The 24,273-nt window shown below is 41.3% G+C and overlaps 1 protein-coding gene across 1 annotated transcript in view; it reads left to right on the top strand.

Annotated features, from left to right (window-relative positions):
* pcsk2 (proprotein convertase subtilisin/kexin type 2) overlaps positions 1-24,273 on the top strand; it is a 70,532-nt gene that overhangs the window by 22,011 nt on the left and 24,248 nt on the right. Inside the window, exons 6-8 of the mRNA XM_084392025.1 lie at positions 315-391; positions 6,726-6,814; positions 20,730-20,905. Of these exons, the coding sequence (XP_084248151.1) occupies positions 315-391; positions 6,726-6,814; positions 20,730-20,905 (342 nt within the window). The remainder of the gene's footprint in view (positions 1-314; positions 392-6,725; positions 6,815-20,729; positions 20,906-24,273) is intronic.

Below are 24,273 nucleotides of genomic sequence, written 5' to 3'. Positions count from 1 at the left end.
GCAAGTTTTTGTCAGACCAGAATGAAGTTCCTCTCATGATTGAGGTGTCTGTGCCGTGTTTCCCGCAGTGTTTGAATGCATTACCCCTGAGATTGGGTGGATAGTTAATTAAGGAATAGCTAGAGGAACGTTTAATGAGGGGCAGCTCGAAGCACACGGAGGGATGAACACAATGGGAATTCCAGAGATGGTTTCTAAATAATGAATGACTAATTACTGAAATGAAGCTCATTGTTTGTTTTGACATAATTGGTACTAATTCATAAGTCTGTAAAGCTTGATGACGGATCCTCTGTTTCTTGTTGATGTTTCAGAACGCAGAAGCCAGCTTTGACTTCAGTAGCAACGACCCGTTCCCTTACCCCCGCTACACGGACGACTGGTTTAACAGGTAATGAGCTCCGTTTCTAGCGGCTGGTTTTCAGAATGACAGTGTGTGTGTGGCCATATTTTGATGTGTGCATCCGTAGTTGTTTGAGTGGATATCAGTGGACAGCACAGATCCCGGACAGCAACACAGAGTCGGCACAGATCCGGCCCACATCTGGTACGCGCTGAATCCACATGTATCTGGGCCGACACTGTGTTGCTCTCTGGGATTTGTTCTTTTCATGTGAAAGTAGCAAGAAGAACCATGTAGAAATGTGAAAATACTGAGTGGACACAATGCAAAGCGTATGGACGCATTGTCGTGTTAATTAATATCTATATGGTATGTCTATATTTTAATATCTCTAATAATATTTCTCAGCTTCAATTGTGGCTCATTGAATCAGAATTTAGTCTGATAACATTATCTTTAAAGGTTTTTTGTCTTTTTTTTTACTCATGTGTCACATAATGTGAAGCCTTTTTAAAAGCACTGATGCAAGATTTTTTATTTTTTATTTCTATATTCAAATTTCTATATCATTAGTGCTGTTCAAAGGTTTGGCCAATATTTTCAGCATCGTTACTCCAGTCTTCAGTGTCACATGATCCTTCAGAAATCATTCTAAGGGTGCTTTCACACCTGCCTCATTTAGTTCGGTTGAATCGCACTAGAGTTCGCTTTCCCCGTTGGTGCGGTTCATTTGGGCAGGTGTGAATGCGGCAATCGCACTCGGGTGCGCACCAAAAGCGGACCAAACAAGCGTACCGAGATCTCCTAGAAGAGGTGGTCTCGGTGCGCTTTGAAACGAACTCTGGAGCGGTTCGTTTGTGGTGAGAACGTGATCCGACCTCGAACAGACCCAACTGCCAAAGAACTGCGTAATTTTGGCCTAAACCAGTTGCCGTAGTCTACTGCACTGTGCATTATGGGAAGAAGAGAAATGTTTGTTGACAGTTTGCACTTTAAGCATGGCAGCTCACGGACAAACTTGGAGTTTATTTTCGAGCCGCATCCTCGCTTCATTCTCAAACATTATCGTTTGTCTAAAGTGGTGTAGACAAACTATATGATAAAATATGACCAGGGATACATTCAGCTCACGCAGTCGTCTCTCCACAGTGAACAGCGGCGTGTTGTCTGCCGGATTTTACTCCTCTTTGTTTACTTCTGGGAGTTCTGTTGGAATTTTCCCGCACGTTAATTCTGACCAATCGAAGTGCAGTTATGGAAATGCGTTCAAGTCACATCTGGCCAACGAGTGATGTGGATGTTGTCACGTGACTGCATTTTGGTTCGTTTCATCAACTCATAAACTGATCCGGACCAGAGCGATCAGTGTGGTGTGAAGAGGAACCAAAATGCCTGACAAATGCTACAAAGTATAATTTTTCGCCCTTGGTCCGGACCAAATGATCCGAACTACAGATGTGAAAGCACCCTAATATGATGATTCGCAGCTCAAGAAACATTTATGAATATTATCAATGCTGAAAACAGTTTTATATTTCTGTGGAAACATTGATCTTTTTTTTTTTCAAGATTCTTTGATGAATAGAAAGTTGAAATATAAATCTTTTGTAACATTATAAATGCCTTTACTGTCAATTTAGCTTTAGAGCAAATGATGTGTTCACCGTATAAGATATAAATCTGCTCGCTGAAGATCTCGCTGATGCCGCAGTGCACTGACCTGCAACTGTGTTTCTTAGCAGGGTTTGGATGAAGGACTCCTTGCCTCTCTGTATTGATTTTCCTTACACGTAACCCCATTAAGTCATCTCTCCCTGGCTCTCAGCCCAGCTGCATTAACACACGCAATGAGCCTTTCCTTCTGCTCTCCTATCAGAGCGATGTAGGCCTGAGCAAAACCACCCCGAGGTGAAGATCACGAGGAAAACTGCCATGTTTCATTGCCACCTCCAGTGGGACTGATCAATGACTCAGCACTCAATAGATTTTACATTACAATAAACATTCATTAATGCTCTGCAAGAGATGCAAGGAGTTTTAATACTTAAATCGATGTTTTCTTCCATTCTCTCTGAATAAATAATCTGATCCTCCTCTCCGCTGTGCATTATGAAACAGAACAAACGAGAGATGTTTATGTGAGGAAGGGTGTCGTGTGGACAAGAAAGACACAAGAATCTCACCATTCAGTACGGTCCAGTGTAACGTAACTGTGTGCACTCAGAACACTTCGTGACGCAGCGACACACACGTGAGCTCACAGCTAAAAGCATTTGCATTCACAAACGTTAAGAAAGCACTTAAACTCCCAAGCATGTATATTTTAAAAAAGCAGTTTATGACACTACATTACATTAGCAGTAAAAATGCATTTGTTGACTATTCACTTTATTCACTGATGATTTTTTCATTTGTTTGTTAATTGATTCAATTTCTCAGATGATTGAGGCTCATATATATTGTGTGCAAAAGCATGTCATTTCTGCACCACTAGCGAAAGACATGAAAATAAAACTGTTATGAAACAGGTTTCTGGAACTATGGAAGCTTGTTTCCATCAGGGAATAAAACAATTAATTGCGACTTTTTAATCTCACAATTCATAATTTATAACTGACAGTTGCAGAAATGTGAGATAAAAATACATAATTGCAAGTAATAAAGTCCAAATTGGAAGACATAAACTAGCAATTCTGACTTTTTTTTCTTGCAATTGCTTATATTTCCCAATTCCTGCTTTTTTTCCTCAGAATTGTGAGATATAAACTCGCAATTCTGAGGGAAAAAAAAGTCACAATTACTTTTTTATTCCATGGAAACAAACTTCCACCCCTCTGCCTGCTATTGTTTGGACAAACAGATAGTCCCACCCCAAATGTATGTAATTGTTTGAGCCAGTGTTTCTGTGTTGGGCTGGTTTGGATGCTCAAATGAGCAATAATAGTTCAACAGCACCGCAGAGCCACGATGTTTATAGTTTTCACCGGAATCAGTCTAAGGATGCTTTAGAGTTATGATACGACATTGAACGGATTTGTCTTCACCCGATGCACAAGCTCTTCTCCTCTTGTAGGGACACATGTGCTATATTCAACACACTGATTAAACCTGATTAAAAAAAGCAATATAATCTCTTAAGATCCTGAATTCTTAGCTAGGAACCTGTTCAAAACTATATCAAATACAAGAGTAGCTGTTTTCTTGGCTTGGATGATGAGCTGTTTATTGTGCAGATTTGTGCAGCCGACAGCTAATGCTTTCACGAGAGTGTATGAGATATTTCTCCTGCACATGTACAGTATGTGGACAGAAGGTGCCCGACGGGAGGAAGGTCAGGGAAGATTGGCAAGCCTTCTGTCGGCGTGCTGCTCTGCTCAAAGACCCCCATCACACTGTCACACCATCAGAGAATATTACTGTACCAGACGTTAAAGGTGCAGTATATGTGAGATTGACAGCTAGTGGTGGAAATAGGTACTGCAGTCCAAATTCTAAATATCAGAGATCGTTGTTTCTCCCGCCTCCTCAGACTCGGCAGATTGAGGACACGCAACAGGAACGATCGCAATTGACAATTGAATGCGAGGAGACTTACTGTGCGTTCACACCGGACGCGAATAGCACGTCAAATTTGCGCCTGCCGCGTCTAGTTATACGCTTGACCACTTTGTGTCAATTCGCGCGTCAAGAGCGAAATTGATGCGTGTAAAAACAAAAGTTTGAAGCGAAATTTACGCGCATCACGCGCGTCAGAGGAGAAAGTTTCAAAACCCGTTGGCGGCCATCTTTTTACAAGATGTCTGATGTTGATCGATCATTTATCGAGAGAGTCACCGCTCTGTATTTGCTTTGGAAAGCAGAACAGCGGCATAGGGGTCATCGTCGCCGTACTTGGGTCCACCGAGACCCTCCGGAGGCGTACCCAGTTTGGCGAGTTTCACCATTTGCTCCAGGAGCTGTGCCTGGATGACGGCCGCTATCAGCGGTGCTTCCGCCTGTCCCACGCCAGGTTTGATGACCTGTTGTCCCACATCGGAGCGAGGATCACCCTCGCCCTCACCCACATAATCTGTAATTTATTTTTGTATTGATGATAAATGGAACTTGATGCGCGAATGAGGCGTATTCGCGTCTACCGCGCCGCAGGAATTTTTTATGCGCATAACGCGTCTTTGCATTGACTTAACAATGAAATCACTCGCGCCTGACGTGCTATTCGCGTCTGGTGTGAACGCACCATTACACTCTGAAAGCTGATGAGTTGATTTGAGTTGATATCGCGTTTTAACATGCTCCCGTTCATAGTGATATTTAGATGGATACCAAGGTTTTGTAGGTCGGGTAGAATCTGCGATCTCTGACCCAGTGTGTTCGCTGGCTTCCAAGGCTGCATTATGCTGTGTTTTCCGGCAACTGGCAACCCGGGTGTCGAAATACTATTGGGTAAATTGGCAACGTGCGGTCTCGCACAGACCAAAACACAAACAGACATGCCAACACGGAACGCACATTTCATAGTAAAATAACTGGCTGTAGAAGTGTTTTACAGAGAAACGAGTATGTGAACTTAGCATGTTTCCTAAATATCTGCAAACATATTATGGTATTTTCTATGCTTTAGTACAGTCAAAAACGTACATACAGCACCGTTAAGTAAAAAAAAATGGTGCAAATTTACAGCATGATTCTGGCTACTAGTTGCTGTGCGTTTATGGAAAATTCTTATATTGACAACTTTCAATTAAATCACAGTATATTCTGTGTTTTGTATGCCATGTTTTGTGTTAATATATACAGTATGTGGCTTTCTGGTTGAGGAACCCATACTAATATAATCGTTGATTATAAAACATTATTCATTTTCTGTGTCGAAACCTAAAACATTTCCAGAATTATGATCAGACTTTAGATGCAAGACTTGATAAACACCCCTGTAAAACCATGTCAGATCAATTATCGGATGACCCTGACACCAGCCTTATACGAGGCTTTCTTAGAACCGATCAGTCTTTCAGGTAATCTGCAGACTAGTCGATTTTGAAAATATTTAGGTGTCCATAGATAAAGGAACACGCCGACTTTTTGGGACTTTAGCTTATTCACCGTATCCCCCAGAGTTAGATAAGTCCATACATACCCTTCTCATCTCCGTGCGTGCCATAACTCTGTCTGACGCACCCACCGCTAGCCTAGCTTAGCACAAAGACAGGAGGTAAACGGCTCCAGCTAGCATACTGCTCCCAATAAGCGACAAAATAATAAGAGTTGGAGCAAATCACTCCGCAGAAGTAGCAGTGCTTCGCCTTCTGAGAATATAGTTCCCAGTATGTATACGGTTAGAAGATGGCTGTGTCTCATGTGACCTTGTTATTCGTACACGCTGTGACTATACAAATCACAACATGTAAATAGGAAAATGTTGGCGTTATTTTGTCACTTATTGGGAGCAGTATGCTAGCTGGAGCCGTTTACCTCCAGTCTTTGTGCTAAGCTAGGCTAGCGGTGGGTGCGTCAGACAGAGTTACGGCACTAACGGAGATGAGAAGGGTATGTATGGACTTATCTAACTCTGGGGGATACGGTGAATAAGCTAAAGTCCCAAAAAGTCGGCGTGTTCCTTTAACACAGAAAATGTCATAACCTGCATTGATTTCAGAGTACAAATCTGAATACGATATTTTGTAGAAAGATATTAGTTAAACCTTGGCTTAATTGATATTTTTTTACAGTGCGCATCAAGGGCAGACACAATCTAATAGAAAGGCGAGAAGATCCTCTTGTGTTTTTCCATGGTGTGAAGCATGCTGGGGCGTGTGGTGAGAGCAGAGTAATATCATCCGAGCTGCAGACTCACAGCATAATCAGACGCTTATATATAAATAGAAGCGCTGACTGTCTGAGTGGAGGAGAGGAGGGAACCATCGCTGTGCTTCATGCCGGGGCTCTTCCTGAGGATTCTCTGTTCTAGAGACCATTTTAGAAGCTTGTCTTGTACATTTACGGGTTGTTATTGAAGTAGAGTAATGTTCAACATCGATGACTTCATTTCCTTAAGGGGACCTATTGTGCAAAATTCACTTTTACATGGGGTTTGAACATAAATGTGTGTACACAACCACCCTATAATGATAAAAATCCACAAACTCCTTGTTTAATCCCCATAAATCAAAGCAGTGTCTCAGAATAAGCCGTTTGCAGATTCTAGCCGTGTGACGTCACATTGCACAGGCCCCGCCCACAAATATGAATAACTGAATAAGAGCTTTACTGACTGGAAAGATGTTTTTTAACAAATCATTTTAATATTTAATTGTTAGATCACATAAATCATTGTGAAATATGTAACTCTAGACATCTCTGAATGTTTTTGTTTTTTTTCCAGTCATGGAACCAGGTGTGCTGGTGAGGTGTCTGCAGTTTCAAACAACAACATCTGTGGGGTGGGCGTGGCCTACAACTCCAAGGTAGCAGGTACGTTTCTCATAGGTTTTTTTTACAGAATTTAAAGTTCTGGTTCATTTAGACATTTCCACTTTAGACATTCTACTAACTATAAGTAACTTTGCAGCTACATGTCAACTAATTCTTATCAGTATGCAACTACATGTCAGCTAACTCTCAATAGAGTATTAGAAGACTGTTAGGTTGGGTTTAGTAGAATAATCTGAAGTACTTTCAAAGTTTCTTATAGTCATTAGAATGTCTGTTGGGGAGCATCAAAATAAAGTTTTAGCAGATAATAATCAGACAGACTAATAATACTCTAAAGACTGCTAGTTGACGTAGTTGCAAAGTTACTTATAGTTGGTAGAATGACTAAAGGGGACCATCGAAATAAAGTGTTATCAATGTTCCTAACAACGTCTCATTTGAGATGTCAAGCAAATTGCCTTGGAAGTAGTTGAGAGTAGTTGAGAGTAGTTGAGAGTAGGCTGAGCAGTCAAGGGATGAACCAGAGCTGTCAAGTCAGACAATAGGCTTTTGGTGTGCACTATCTGCGTTGAATATTTTATCCAAGTTCTTTGTGATACATTATGCTGAACCCAGTTTATTTACAATAATCATAAGTGAGCAAAATAAAGACTGGTCAATAACATAAACATGAAAACAACTCACCAACAGAAGTTACAGAGACAATACTAGACAAGAGACAATGGGAAAATGACGGCTCTTTATACACAGAAAACGAATGACCAAACAAGAAACACCAATGAAACAATGAACCAATCAAAACGTGACACATAAGAAAAGGGAAGCACAAGACATGATCACATGAGGGCAAGGAAATCACATGACACAGGAACCATGACTGTGAGAAACTGTTGTAAAGGTTCGCTCTGCTCATCCCGCACGAGCTGTAGAGTCGCACAATCAGTTCACTGATCACGTGACAAAAGTAAGGTGAGATGACTGACAAGTCCATGGCGGAGGATTCATTGTGAAACAGAGCCTAAGCATCTGATACATGTTTTTTATGTTTAATGTTTTATAATCTATACACAGATAGCTAATTCAAAAGCGAAAGTAAAACGCAAGCTTCCTGATGCCTGCTACACACAATAGCCTGTCTCTCAATATTAAACCTATCTTAAAGGGGTCATATAATGCCATTTTTGTACAAGCTAATATGATTCTTTAGGGTCTAAATTAAAAGTTTGTAATATACTTTAATTAAAAATTCTCATTAGTATTGTAAGAAAACACTCATTTTACCTGGTCAAAAACAGCTCTGTTTTCAGCACGCCGTTTAAGTGCATGTGTCTTTAAATGATAATGAGCTTTGCTCACCCCACCCCTCTGTTCTGTGCGTACACCGTTTGTAATAATAACACAATAACCATAACGCGTTGTTCATTATAAACGTGGGATTATGAATTATATTGAAAACGTCGTACATAGAAAACATGGCGTAATGTACCCTGAGTGTAAACAGCCGCATTCATTGTCAAGTTGTGATCTATTTTTTTTGTGCAATTCCCCACTTGAAAAGGACAGTCCCTCCACATGAAGATTTTAACTGGATTTCACTCAATAAACAGCCATGGAATCAGTTGTTTGTCTTTTATTTACCATGCTTTGGTTGGCACTAAACAGGTGAAAAACCTCAAAAGAGAGATGACAAATACAAGATTATTATTTGAGTTGACAGCCAAACAAAATTATTCACATTCACCTCAGATAAACACATTACTGCTATTACAAGGTTTCCATTTTTATTCTAATCAGTAGTTTTAAGCAGTATTTTCATAATAAAGAATTATTCTAAGGTATCATTGTAGCCACACAACTAGATATGCTTTACCAAAACAAATCAGTTGGTATTTTAATTTTCAAAATGTATATTTTCTTATCTTTTAACCAAGTATCTTAGCCAAATAACTTTACCTTCAAAATATTTAGGTTAATTAATAGATCTCATTATATTTTTAGCCAAAGATCTTTAGAGTATACATTTTTTACTAAATTAAGAACTTATAAGGGTGGTGTGGCGCAATGGATAAGACACATGCCTTTGGTGTGAGAGACCCGGGTTCGAATCCACTGTGAGACACCAATGTGTCCCTGAGCAAGACACTTAACCCCTAGTTGCTCCAGAGGCGTGCGACCTCTGACATATATAGCAATTGTAAGTCGCTTTGGATAAAAGCGTCAGCTAAATGTAAAATGTAAACTTGGTTTATGAAGATTTCTACAAAGTTTAAATTACTTTTAACCATTTCAAACACATTCTTTGTCAAACAATGAATTTGGCTTTTCTTACTTTTCCTTTATACCCCACTTGTTTGATAAAACCAAACAACATTTGAAGTTACAAACATCAAAGTAAAAGTCCCAACAAAGTCAACAAGAGTTAAGAGTCTGTGTTTTCCAGAGTATCATTTGCACTGCACTGCTTAAGTCAGTCTAGCCAAACATGGCCAATATGGCGCTTACCGGCTGTCCTTCACTGTTTTGTGGAGGGCTTGGTTTTGCACAGTCACCTTGATGACAAAGATGAAATTTCCTTGGTCTAGTGGTGCTATAAATGCTCCTTTCACTGTGGTCTAAAGACAACAACAGAGCCAGGTACTGGCACGCTCAGATTGCCTCAGATTTGTTCCACCTGGTTCTCCACTGATTGAAGGAGGAGGAGTTTCACCACTGAGGAGCTCCCAGCAGTTTGTCAGCACACCTCCCACTCGATCTTCCCACGGGAACCGATGGAAAGATCGTAAATCAGCACCTGCTTACTGCCGGTCAGCTCCGAGTTTGGTCCTCAACTGGTAGCAAGACAACCAGGCGTCGAACATCTCTGTGCAGGACCGTGGTTTGGGTAGCGTCTTTCAGGACTTTGGCCGATGGCCGGTTTAGTGCGGGTTTTGTGACAGGAAGGCAGGAGCTTTGGACCACTTTGACGTTCACGTCTCGAACAATGCCCTTAGCATCTGGATTGACGCTCACCACCCGTCCTAGCTTGAATTGGCCCCTCACTGCATTTTGGTCGCACAACCAGACAATATCTCCGACAGCAACGTTGCGATGCGAAGTGTGCCATTTACTTCTCAGAAATAAGTTTGGGCCGGCAAGCTGGCTCCAAGACCTCCAGAACTTGTTGACCTGGTTCTGCATCTCTCTGAGTCTCTTGTAAGGGTAGTTTGCAAAGTCAAATGTTTTGATCTCACCGCTTGGAGAGGCTCGGCCCAGGAGAAGTGTGTTGGGTGACACATACTGCACGCTTTCTTCATGGCTCTGCACCCTGGCATCTATTGGGCATTCGTTGGCAAGGTTTGCAGCAAGTTGTAGTGTTGTCTGAAACTCGCTATAGCTGAGGCCAGTGTTGTTACCCAGGCTCTGTAGTGCCTTCTTGAGAATGCGGACAGCGGCTTCAGCAGCCCCATTGCGGTGAGGTGAGTCAGCAGGGTGAATTGTCCACTCCCATTTGGTACCTTTTTGAGCCGACATCTCTTCTATTGAAGTTCTATTCTGAGAATCCAGGAACTGGTACAGCTCTCTTAGGACAGGTTTGGCGCCGATGAAGTTTGTCCCCGGGTCGGACCAGATCTTTCTTGGGTGCCCTCTAATTGCAGTAAAGCGTTGGTAAGCCATCAAGAAGCTCTCTGTCGACATTGTGTTGACCAGGTCTGCATGAATTGCCCTGCTGGCCATACAGCTGAAGACGACACCCCACACTTTCATTGAGACCCGTTTCTTGATGTCATCTTTGACAAGGTACGGTCCGAAGAGGTCGACTGTAGTGAACTCGAACGGAGCTGCAGGTGTGGCTCTTTCAGGAGGTAGGTCAGCCATTACCTGTTTGCACCTTCTTGCTCTTGAGTTTTTGCAGAAAAGGCAGTTCTCCACTACTTTTTGGGCAATTTTCCTCCCTTGGATGACCCAGGCTTTCCTCCTCATTTTCAGCAGGGTTGCAGCCACACCTTCATGACCCTCATCATGCGCCTCCCGTGCCAATAAAGTAGAGACCCATGCATTGAAAGGCAGAAGGGGAACTGCAGCGCCATCCTCCCTGAAGCCATGGATTCTCCCACCGCAGACTAGTAACCCAGATTCTGGCTCTCTGTACACAACCAAGCGGTCCGTAGTGGTAGCTGGGAACGTCACCCCTTCTTGAGCAGCAAGATAGATGTCTCTTATTGCCTCTTGACGTTCTGTGGCGGTGATAACTCCTTTTGTGGGAATCGCCTCCCACTTTGGGGTCTCGATGGACTTTGTTGCAGATATAAACTTTTTAGCGGCTCTCCAGATGAAAGCAACAGTCTTGATTAGACACTTTAGGCTACTAAAGCGCCTCTCATCCACCAAGTTTATGACAGCTGCACCAGCAGGAAGTCTTCCCACGAGACTTGCGGAGCTCATCCGACAGAGGAAGGTCCCATGTGTCCTTGACCATGCTGCATTTTGGTTTTGCCTCTTGGAATGCCCTTCGGACCAAGATAGCCCCTTTTTGCTTTGATGGCGTTGTCAGGCCAACTGGGTCGTACAAACCAGCAACTTGACTCAGCAGTTCACGTCTTGTCAGCGGGTCTGGTGTCTGTGCTCGTACTTCTTCTAGCAGCAAGTCTTGCCCAAGTCTCATCTTTTTCTTCCGCCTGGAGAAGTTGACCCTTACCATGACATGCAACATGTCTTCATCCACAATGTAGCCGAGACCGAGCGCCTTGTTGTCTTCCTCCTTAAGCTGGTTCGGCAGGACAACAATATTTGGTGATGCCTTTTCTCTTTCTCCTTTACCTTGGCCTGAGAAGACCCAAGGCTTCAGTGCAAACCCTCCTGCTTTTAGAATCAGCTCCACATTCTTTGTGATGACTTTAAGTCTTTCACGGCAGTTGTGGGATGTCAAGATGTCATCGACGTAGCTGTGCTCATGTAATACTTGGCATTCATCTGTGAGGTGGCTGAATTGAGGCAGGTTAGCCGTCTCCCTCATGGCAAGTTGTGCTATGCAACCTGCTGGCTTGTCCCCGATATTCACTCTGGTTATGGCGTATTGTTCTAGCTCATCGCCCTCTGAATCACGCCACAAGAACCGGTGTAGATGGACTTCCCTCTCCTCGAGCCACACAGAATTGTACATTTTTCTAATGTCTCCTAGAGCGGCGAAGGAGCATTGGCGGAACTTGAGGAGGACAGCTCGGATCGAGTTGAGAACGTCAGGGCCTTTCATCAGAAGGTCATTGAGACTTTGGCCTTTGTACTTCTGACTGCTGTTCCAGACAAGTCTTACCGGAGTTGTAACAGAGTGGGGGTTGGGTGCGATAAGATGACTAATATACCAGACAGGTCCATTCCAGTTGGTTAGATCCTCTTTGGTCAGCTTTTTTGCAGCCCGGCGGTCAACCATTTCGTGGACTTGAGCACTATAGGCTTTTTTCCACTGTGGTTCTTTGGCGAGCTGTCTCTCTGTTCTAAGGAAGGTTGCCTCCACTGCTTTTCTGTTGTTTGGCAATGTAGATGGGTCCATGAGCCATGGATATCTTGCATGCCAGTGTGGACTATCACTGTGGTCATCAGCACCAACATAAGTCAGGCCACCCTTTACAACTTCCAGCTCCCTTTCTTCAGCCAGAGTCATTTCTTTGCCACCAGGTTGACAACTGCCGCAGCAACATCCTCCACATTTTGGGGTGCAGGGGGCGCCAATGCTATCCCATCTCCACCACTCAATAAAATCCCGAGTGGTAACAGCAGAACAAGAAGACTTGATGGTAGGTTTGGTGCAAATATGTTCTTCATACATCAATGCTGCTGTTCTCATGGACCTGGCGAAGTGCACTCTGGACTGGTGTGCTGTAACTGTAGCCTCTTCAAACAGACCAGGGTGTGTCCCTGCAATTGTCTTTCCCAATGGCCCATCCCATAGTACAAGGTCCCCAACGGTGCGTATTTTCTGTGGGACCAGTCGCCCTTCCTTATGGCTTATCAAAAGCTGTATCTGTCTTGGTCTCACAAGTTCATCTTGAGGGACATCTGGAAAGAACTTTTGGAGTCTTTTGGCCGTCACATGTTTGTGGATATCTGCAATGCTGTCCAAACCATAACAGAGGAGTTGGTGGGATCTGAAGTTGCCTTGCTCTGTGCGGACCCGGATCTTTAGGAGGTACCGTTTTGTGGTAACTTGAACTTTCATTCCTCCCACACCGTGGACAACAAGGGTTATGGCTTCACTTCTAAGGTTCAAACGATCAGCTGCATCATGAGTTATATAGTTTGTATCCGATGCCAGGTCGATCAAAGTCCCAACTTTTTGTCCTGCATTGGCCGTGACCTCTAAGAGCATCATGATGACTGGCCACTCCACTATTCCATTCTCTGCTAGAAGGCTGGGTTGGTTGGACACAAGAGAGGTTCTAGCTATAGTGTTGCAAAAGGCATTGCGACACTTCTCTGCAAGTTCAGGTGAAAGACTTTTAATGAACTCTTCTTGGGCTTGGGTGTAACGCTCTCTTGTGTCACCTCCCACTTTGCTGTTATTGTTGGACCTCTGGACGACATTCCCTTTGGACGTATCAGCTCTCGGGCAAAGGTAATAGTGGTGTTCTGCAGCACGCTGTTCTATGCAGTCTGGCCTCCTGCACAGGAACTCTGATTTACAGTAGTCACCTTCATTGTGAATCTCCAGGCATTTTTTGCAGGCTCCCAGCTTCCTGACAGCATCTCTTTTCTCTGACAGCTTAAGCGTGCGAAACTTTTGGCAGAAGTACAGCCTTTTCTTATGCTTGCCGTCTCCGCAGACCACACATCCTTGAGCCTGGTTGCTTAGTTGGGTGGAGGTTCTGGTTCGAGCTTGCCGAGGTTCAGATTTTGGTTTTGGTTCCTCCTCTCTCAGTTGGTCCAGCTTCTCATAGATGGCTTCTTGACCTTGAAGAAATTTGAGGAGGTAGTCAAATCGCTTGTCTTCTTCAGCTTCATCACCTTTGCCAGCTACATGAAGAAGCCATTCCTTCTTCAGGCCATCAGGAAGTTTACTCTCTATTGTTTTTGTTACAAGAGGGTTCTTTATAGCACCGGTCTTGCCAAGCTCGTTCAGATCGACTAGGGCTTTTTCTACAGATTGGATGAGCTCAACAATCCTCCTAGGCTGGTTACCTTTAACTGCTTGGAGTCTTTGGAGCTCTTCTACTATCTCAAGGGCTATAGTTGTCTTATTTCCAAAGCGGTTCTCCAAGACCCGGAAAACCTCCTCAGCAGTTGTGTAAGTTGTAAGGCGGAGGTCTCGTATTGTCTTCTCATCCACACTGTCGAGAAGTTGGAACTTTTTAACCTCTTTGGATCCAGTAGGTTCTCCCTGCATCTGGAGAGCTTCCCAATCTTTTTTCCACCGGTGAAACTCTCGGCGGATGCCAGAAAACTTTGGGAGGGCAGCTGGCTTTAATTTAATTGCTGGTGTGGCCACACAACTGATTGAAGTAGTACTCAATCTGCTGGTTTCTTCTCTGACGTGTGCCCCTGTAAAGTCTGCTTGTCTTATTGTGAGTTTTGGCAGGATAGTTTCAAGGCCTTTGATACGACTCTGGAACTGTTGTTGCTCTGCTGGGGGGGCCCAGCACTTCCAATGTTTATGCACCTCTTTCGCAGCCTTCACAAGTTTCTCTAGTTGTCCGATCATGAAGAGATATGCATCTGGGTTTTTACTTGGGTCCACAACTCCCACGTTTTCTGCTTGCGACTCTGCTGTTGTAATTGCTTGTGTCAGTTCATATTCCCCGAAATTGGCCCACAATGTCTTTTGTATGAGGTCCTTTAGCTCTTGCAGTTTTCTCTCACACTCATTGGCTGTTTTGACCAAGTCAGACTTTTGCTGCTCGCTCAACTCCTCTGCATCAGAGTTTTCTTCAATACATTGCCCCTCTACATCATCGTTGGCTTCCAGGACTTTGCCAGCTTCTGCAGTGAGCTTCTTAAAAATGTCTCTGAGCTCCTCTTCTGACATCATTGTATGCATTCGTAGCACATTATTGGCCAGACGGGAAAACTGACGCTTCACTGATGTCCTTGCGGTCTTTAGCTGCTCCAACAGTAATGAATCAGCCATTTCAATCACAGCAGCAGGGCGGGAACAGTCTTTATTTGTCTCTATGGACACGTGTGGTCACTTTTCTGGTCCTTCTCCAGTCTTCAGCAGCGGTTTTTCACTGTCAAGTTGTGATCTATTTTTTTTGTGCAATTCCCCACTTGAAAAGGACAGTGCCTCCACATGAAGATTATAACTGGATTTCACTCAATAAACAGCCATGGAATCAGTTGTTTGTCTTTTATTTACCATGCTTTGGTTGGCACTAAACAGGTGAAAAACCTCAAAAGAGAGATGACAAATACAAGATTATTATTTGAGTTGACAGCCAAACAAAATTATTCACATTCACCTCAGATAAACACATTACTGCTATTACAAGGTTTCCATTTTTATTCTAATCAGTAGTTTTAAGCAGTATTTTCATAATAAAGAATTATTCTAAGGTATCATTGTAGCCACACAACTAGATATGCTTTACCAAAACAAATCAGTTGGTATTTTAATTTTCAAAATGTATATTTTCTTATCTTTTAACCAAGTATCTTAGCCAAATAACTTTACCTTCAAAATATTTAGGTTAATTAATAGATCTCATTATATTTTTAGCCAAAGATCTTTAGAGTATACATTTTTTACTAAATTAAGAACTTGGTTTATGAAGATTTCTACAAAGTTTAAATTACTTTTAACCATTTCAAACACATTCTTTGTCAAACAATGAATTTGGCTTTTCTTACTTTTCCTTTATACCCCACTTGTTTGATAAAACCAAACAACATTTGAAGTTACAAACATCAAAGTAAAAGTCCCAACAAAGTCAACAAGAGTTAAGAGTCTGTGTTTTCCAGAGTATCATTTGCACTGCACTGCTTAAGTCAGTCTAGCCAAACATGGCCAATATGGCGCTCACCGGCTGTCCTTCACTGTTTTGTGGAGGGCTTGGTTTTGCACAGTCACCTTGATGACAAAGATGAAATTTCCTTGGTCTAGTGGTGCTATAAATGCTCCTTTCACTGTGGTCTAAAGACAACAACAGAGCCAGGTACTGGCACGCTCAGATTGCCTCAGATTTGTTCCACCTGGTTCTCCACTGATTGAAGGAGGAGGAGTTTCACCACTGAGGAGCTCCCAGCAGTTTGTCAGCACATTCATCGTGATGCGTGCAGCAAGCGATTTGCAAAAATTAATATAAATATTAATATAAAGGTTAATAAAACGTTACACTCACTTCTTCTTCTGGAGGTGCAGCAGGAACATGAATAGTTGGTACCGATCCTTTTTTCAGGAGCAGCTTCTTAGCAAAACCAGCTTTATACTGACCCTTGTTTGTAAAGCAGTCTGGTGTGTGAAATGATTCGCGCAAACATGAAAGCATTGATGTTGATCGTGGGGAATATTCCCTTCGAAAACAAAACTCAGCCACTGCGTCTTTAGCGGTTCGGATTTAGGAACATCAAAATGATGCTGTGTTCGTTATTACACCCAAGAACAGAACACCACACTCGCTTAGACGCCATTCTGCTCATAGACAGTGCTCCAGCGTATCAACAATGACGCACGGACTATGATTGACAGCTCGCTCACGAGCGAGGGCGGGTCTGTGTTGAAACGCTGCTGTCAATCAACAATCGTGGGTGGGGCGTCGATTTTGTGACGTCACAAAATCGAATGGCTTGATTTGAGATGGGGGAAAACATATAAGAAGATAAAAAAAAAAAACACACTGGATGGATTTGTATCATTTTATGATGGTTGTGTACAGGCACTGCCAACACACATTTAAGTACAATCAACTTGTAAAAGTGCATGTACCATTATATGACCCCTTTAAGCTGGGCTGTGTAGTTGTAACCACCTCTTGACTCTGGTCTCTGTTTGCACTTTAAATATTGAGAGAGTTCTTTGATTATGGTTGCACTTTTTGTTTGCACTTAATAACACTAAAAAAAAAAAAAAAAAAATCTATTTTCAATTTGTGGAAAGGAGTTTAATTAGGTCATACACAGTCTCAATCAGAAGTTCTGGAAGCTCATAATTCATGTACAGTAAGGTCTGAAGAGACACTTGTGAAATCATACAGGAGAGAAGTCAGTCAGTTGAGTTTGTGGCAAAACCTTTTACAGTGCTTGTATATTGCAATGCATATGAAAATTCATACTCATTAAGAACGGAAATTACATTAATTACAAGATGATTGATAAAACAAAATGCACCTGCAGACTATTGTTCCAGTCATGAATTTTTGTTGTCTCGTCTCGCTCTCATGAACCCAATCTCGTGTCTCGTCTCACCCCTACTAAAGTACCAAGAACATTCATTCCATAGCACATGGTGCATACAAATATACACATTCAATATGCAATTCAATTCAATTGAATTCACATTTATTTGTATAGAGCTTTTCATAATAAGTAAAAAAAAGTTTCAGAACAGCTTTACAGAAAATGCATGTTTCAAATTACAATCAAGAAGCCAATTAAATTCAGAAACCATATTCGTCTTAATGTGTTTGGATACTATCAAGATTCAAGACAATGTTTTAATTAAAATCATTTCCATGCATTTTTTTCCTTATCAGGTTTGTTCTGTGTAGTCGATAAATATAATGAATGACTTTGAATGACTATGATGAATGATCCGTTTGTTTCAGAAAATCATCTTTATCATATTGATAACTTCTACCCTTCCCCTCTTCCACAATATCCAGCACACAAACATCAGCATCAATAAAAACATCATTTACGCACTGCAGCACATTGATTTTTTTTTTCTTTTCAAAAGGCCACAAAAGTAAAGGAGAGTAACTAATTGCCAGTGAATATCTTGTGTTTAGCTTTTGTCCCTTACAAAGGGCACACACACTGAGCGTCTGTAGTCTCACCACTTCAGCTCTTGCAATGTTTTATAATCACCTTCAGGAAGAGGTCAATATTAAAGGTCTCACATGTTTGATGTCTTATGATACACAGCAGTGGTATTTTTAGAGTGTATTCATACAGAGCTTCAGGCTTAAACCTGTGCATATATATATGAAAAGACAGAGATTGTTGCATATTTAAACGTACTGTAATGAACTTGAGTTAGCGCTGCTCATGTTGCCTGTTGAAGATCATTGCAGAAGTTGCATCGTTGGCCTCCATCACAGTCCCCTTCAGACTGTTTAACTCTTTCCCCGCCAGCCACCGCCAGCTTTTTTATGACCCCCAGAATATTTTGTTGTATAAATATCAGAATATGCAATATATCAAAATAAAGAGCAGAGCCTCTGTTTTTAAACAAAAACCCGTTTTATTCTAGCTTCATGCATTCTTTTTTTATCAACACTTGAATGTGGGTAAGTTTCGTAAAAAAAAGCAACATTTTGAGCAAAAAGCTGAGAAAATCGTGTTTGTGTGAAAGACTACATCCGGATGGGATTCAGAACGATGATCAAACACAGATGGAGTAGATCAAGTTCATCAACACCCTCAAAGCTTCACAGTCCCATAAGCTGTTTAATGTTGATGATCGTGTTATAATTTACATATGCACATGATTACATATGGTATCGCTTGTTTCTGCTTTTTCTTCCCCTGTGTTTTGATCAGGAGATTCTGTACTCTTTCAGTAGGTGTGTAATAGCGCCCCCTACTGTATAACAGTGAAAACAAGGAAAGCGGAAAAAGAGTTAACTAGCAAGACTCCGGGAGAATAATGCTTCGGAATTAATGCTTCGCAAACAGCTTTCAAACTTCTTATTAACCCTAAGTAAAGAATGAAAAGACCTTTGCTGTGAGCATATGAAGGCCTTTACTTGCTGCAGGAGCGAAGCATTGCATGCTGTTTCACCAGCTAGACCAGCAGGGACGTTTATTTTCTTCTTTTCTGCAAGTTTGTCAGAAGAGAGAGAGAGAGAAGCAAAGTTAAGGTTAAAACTTGTGAAGTGCTTGATGCAGTACCAAAGCTATTATCTTCTGCTTCTTCTTCCATATGTCACCAGTGAATCTCACACCCTCTCACCATAGGCGTGTTTTTTTTGGACAGTTTTCAGTGGTTATGAGGAGCAATATGAGAGAGAAATTTGGTGATTGTTGTTTAGGTACATTAAACCACGTAAAGCTTTTTCACGTTAGGACTTATATATAAAGCCCATGAGAACCGTGGGGAGTCAACCCACCGCCGCTCCGCTGCCCTGCTGTAAATCTGATGTCAGATAATGTCCATAATAACTGGACTTTAGGTTCGATTTTTTGACAGTTTTCAGTGGTTATGAGGAGCAATATGAGAAATGAATTTGGTAGGCATTGTACATTAAACCACGTCATGTCATATTGTCAACATGGTAGGCTAGTTAGGCCATCCTTAAAAATATTCTTGTTTGCCGTAACCGGACCGACCCTGTCGATTTAGGACCGACCCAATTACATTTTTTTTAGTCCGACCGACTTGCCGGTTGTAAACTTGCGTTAAGACCGACCGATTTTTTTTTTTTACTCTTCAAACAAATAATACAAATGCAATAGTATTGTGAATATAAATAAGCCTACATACAAACGTAGGCAACGCTCTTTCTTTTAAATAAAAACCCATGGCGTCATCTATGATTATAGTTGTATGCGAAATGAAACCGAAATCGCGACACTCAGATCCACGAAAAATATGTTTTAAGTAATTCTATGAATTACACTGCGCAAACATAATATACATAATATAGGCATAATATAGGCTATTCATTTTATTTTATTTTTCGTGTTCGCATTTATGAGGAAGAAACAATGTTACGGACGTGACCGCTCTGAATAGCAGCACTAGGCTACAATTAAAACTTTCACAGAGATCTCAAACAGGCATTTAAAACACCAAATATTAAGAATTGGCATATCAAGCAAAATAATATTCGATGATTGATCGAAAATCGTATCTCACATGCTCACCGGCAATACGAACCGACATTAAATTTCTCTGTAGGCTATAGGCTAATAGGCCTATGTGTTGTAGCCCAGTCATTAAAAAACGATTTAGTTTCATATTCATGTTTAAATAAAATTATATTTAAAAAAATAAATTCATGTTGATTATATGAAAAGTGAAAAGGATGAATAAGATAAGATGATCCCGAAAATATTGGGAGACAAATGGAGTGGGTAGACATGATTTTGACCACTTCATTAAGTTCGTTTCGTTTTGTATTAATTGTATCTTAATTGTAATCAATGTTTCATCAAACAATTTCCTGGATTTAATAGGCTAAAAAGCAGCCAATATAATCAGGACACGGAGGCGCCGGCGCGTGAACTGGAGCTGGTCTCTTAAATGAACCAAAACTCCGCGTATAAGCTACTTGCCTCACAGACCTGAGACATATAGAAAGCATGAAATGTACACTTTTAAATAAAACAATTCAAAACGAAAGAAAACAGACTGCTCTCTGCTTATGTAATGAAATGTGCATTTCTCTCTGGCGCGTTCACTACTGCGAAGATCGCGAGTCAGCATCGTCAACTTCAACAAAAAAATATAGACCGACCTACCAACCTTTTTTTCTTTTCTTTTTTTGGCTGTTACGGCAAACCAAAATATTTTTAAGGATGGCCTTATGAAGCAGAATAGTGGGTCATATGTCTAATGCTTTTTGAAACCTTAAGGCTTAAGGACATCATCACATTTTTGTATACATTTTTACTTACATTAGTAAGCTACAGGACATCGTCTTTCAAAACATGACCTGCGCGAAAGAGAAAAAAAATGAATGTGTCATTGTACCCAGCACTTCTCAAACCAAACTGACGCCCATGCCTCTCACCCATCCAGTTATCACTGCAGATCCTGATGAATAGAGCGGCATCAAGGGTTTTCCTGTTGTTCCCTTGTTCTCAGTCTTGCCATTTTTTGCAGGCATTCGTATGCTGGACCAGCCCTTCATGACGGACATTATTGAGGCGTCTTCCATCAGCCACATGCCACAGGTCATTGACATCTACAGTGCCAGCTGGGGTCCCACCGATGATGGCAAAACTGTGGACGGTCCTCGCGAGCTCACCCTGCAGGCCATGGCAGATGGAGTCAATAAGGTACCGGAGCAAAGAGTTTTCAGTAACACTTTATTTTACAGTGTCCTTGTTACATATGTTACATGTACTTTCCATAGCAATAACAGTAAATGATGCATAATTACATGCAACTAACCCTCAACCAAACTCTAATCCTACCCTAACCCTATAGTAAGTACATGTTGTTAATTAATATTACTCAGTAATTAAATGTATAATTACATTGTAACAATGACACCTTAAAATAAAGTGTAACCGAGTTTTCTTGCAGCATAGCAAACGGGATTCCCTTATGAATCGCCTGCTGCTGTGGAGAGAAAAGAGGGAAGAAAAACTAGACAGGTACAGAATTGTAACATCTGGTCCAATCAGATAAAAACCTGGAGTTCAGAGTCCTCCTGGTCGCTCTGCCACTTTAGATCAGCTGCAACACTGATTATTGCACAGTTCTGAAAATATCAGTGTATTTAGAGGTTTAGCTTCAATATAAAACCAGATTAACTAATAGAACTAAAAATGTGCATTTCCAGAAGGAAATATTTCTATATATCCCCAATATTCTAAATCACAATTTGATATGCACATATTATGCAAATGTTATCAAAGTGAGAAAGAAAATGGCTAATTATTGCACAGTTCTGAAAATATCAGTGTATTTACTGATTCAGCTTCAATATAAAACCAGATTAACTAATAGAACTAGAATTTGCATTTACAGAAGGAAATATTCCTATATATCCCCAATATCAATTCAATGAAAATTCAGAATGCAAATGTTGAGTAAGAAAAGTAAATGTAAGGTACTTACTTTTGATAATGTAAAGTAAGAAAAAAATGGCAGCTGTGATTACCACAACTTAACTGTAAAAAACAGTAGCAACATTTTAAGTTTTACAGATTTAGCTTAAATTTACAGTAAAGTTCATCACAAGTGGCTTTTCTCCAAGCTGAGGGAAATACTGATATATAGAAGACAGTGTTAAACCCAAAACACCATCATGGTAACACACATGGCACTAAAATAATGCAATAAACATTCATCTAACAACATAAGATGTAACATAACTGATAAGAAAAAACTAAGAAGAAACTGAGATATTTCAGTGAAGACCCATCAAATGTGAATTGTCATACAGAGAATTTTGGGAATGCCAATTTAAGGCTTTTCACCGCAAATTATATGGTGACTTGTTGTTTGTCACTTCCAAAAACTTTATATTTAACAGTGTTTTACTGTGAAAATGTCTTATTAGTTCTATTGCATAGACTAAAGGAACTTTCCATTAACCAATTACATTTTTCAGTCTTTACCATTAAAATTACAATCCCCTGCAGGTGTTCACTAACATCAGGCGCGTCCCTATCAGGCGCGACGCAAGTGTGTTTTGCTAGTTTCAGCCCAACGCAGTTTTCATTTTCTCTTGTTTAAATAGCAAATGCATTTGTGCCATTTGTGCGCCCATGGGCTGCTGGTCTGAGAACGAGTGTGTGTTCAGGCGCATTGTTGGAGCGTTGCTGTTTTGAGGAACTGAAATAGACTGAGCCATTGATCAACTGAAACCTGCTCTTAAGTCAATGGTGCAGTATTTTTTTTGTTTTGTTATTTAAAGAGCACGTTAGTAATGTTATAGGCGGGTCCACAGCGCGCTTACACTCTGCTTATTAGTTTTCCACTTGCAAATTCTGCCGTGTAAATAGCGAATCTGCCATGGCGCGAGCGGCTTTTAAAGGGAATGGGAGATGAGACTCTGATTGGTTTATTGCACGTTACGCCCAAAACACACCCATTACTCATTAAGAGAATAGGGACGACCCTTTTAGATCATGCGCCGGGACCGCCGACCATTTTCCCCGTCGTTAAACTAGCAAAAGTGGATTCGGACCGACCTAAGTGCACTTGTGCCGTGCGCTTTAGACCATGAGCTTAGACCCTTAAAATAGGGCCCACAGTATGTCAGTTGTCAACCTTGCAGAGTCTCGTTGCTTCACACTGTATGTGTTATTTAATTGCGCGTCCCCTGTCCGTGACTGGAGCATTCACAAACTGCCTCGGCTAATTTGTATAAATGTAGCTGAGCGTTCCTCTGCTGAGCAGGATTTATGAGGGTGACCCATCTGTCAAGACGAGCCATCGCACAGAGTAATCTCCCTGTGTTTTCAACAGCCCTTTGCAATTGAAATCAGATTGGACAAGAATAGCAGTGATGGGTGAAGACTCGGTCTGTCCCTCAGGCGTTCTCAATGCAGTTAGAGAGGACCGAGGTTGAGCCCGGGAGTAATACTGAACGCTGTTTAATCATTTTAAGGGTCAGATGGCAAACACTTCATTTATTTATATGTAGGATGGTACAGAGAGTGCTAATGAAAAGCCAGATACAGTTCAGCATTGCGGTTTTGATGCTGGTGTCGTAGCTTAAAGAAATGCTCTGGTTTAATATCAGTAACAGCATGTTTAGCATAATGTCGATTACCACAAAATAATTTTGGATTGTCGGTCAAAAATTGTGGTTACGATATAGCAAGTACAATGGTGTATTTCAATAAACATAAGGAATATTTATTTACTGTTTAATTCAATGTTTTACTTGGCATTTCTTCGTAATTAATTGTGAAATCTACTAGCAATTTCAGAGCGAAAACTGTTTCTACAATAATTTTTTTGCAGTCTTTTCAACCTCTGTGTCATGACCTTGTAACATGACACGATTATGCTCAAAATACAGATAAAACAGAGAATCCATGTCTGCATGGATGATGGACAGTTGTTCTTCTTTTAAACCCTCTGGAATGAAAGTCCAAATGATTTCCATAACCAGAATTACACATAGAATGCAACTAAATTGAAAGGAATAGTTCACCCAAAAATGAACTACTTTTTTTTCATTGAAGGAGGGACCCAGAGTCACATCTAGAGACCAGAACATCATAGGGACTGGGAACAATATAACAATATGTCCATATTGAAGTCAGTGACATTACACTGAATATCAGCACAGACGCTTCTGCTCCTGCTGTTTGACCAAATGTTCCTCCATTCGTCCGGAAGGAATTTTCTCCCTCCCACACTAAACAGAGCCTGTTACAAAACCAGCAGTGCTTAAAGCGCAATCGCTTGTGTTAGCTACGTGTAATTGTTCCAGAGTTCAGCTGATGGGTCTCCATTCATAAAGAGTGTGAGAGGAAGAGAAACAAGAAAGAAACAGAGATGGAGAGATTCTGCTCACTAAAATGAGCACCAGAGTATTCATTTAGTCAGTCAAGGGATGTGTAAAAAGGTTGGATCATGGTCCAGACCAGTGGGGCCAGTGCACTTAGAGGTCTGACACACAAAAACAAGGCACTGGCACTGCAAATGTAAAATTAATATTGATATACAAATTATGCTTGAA

Source organism: Rutilus rutilus (genome assembly GCF_951802725.1).
Source record: "Rutilus rutilus genome assembly, chromosome: 20".
NCBI classification, from domain to species: domain Eukaryota; kingdom Metazoa; phylum Chordata; class Actinopteri; order Cypriniformes; family Leuciscidae; genus Rutilus; species Rutilus rutilus.
This window is presented reverse-complemented; position numbering and strand designations above follow the sequence as displayed.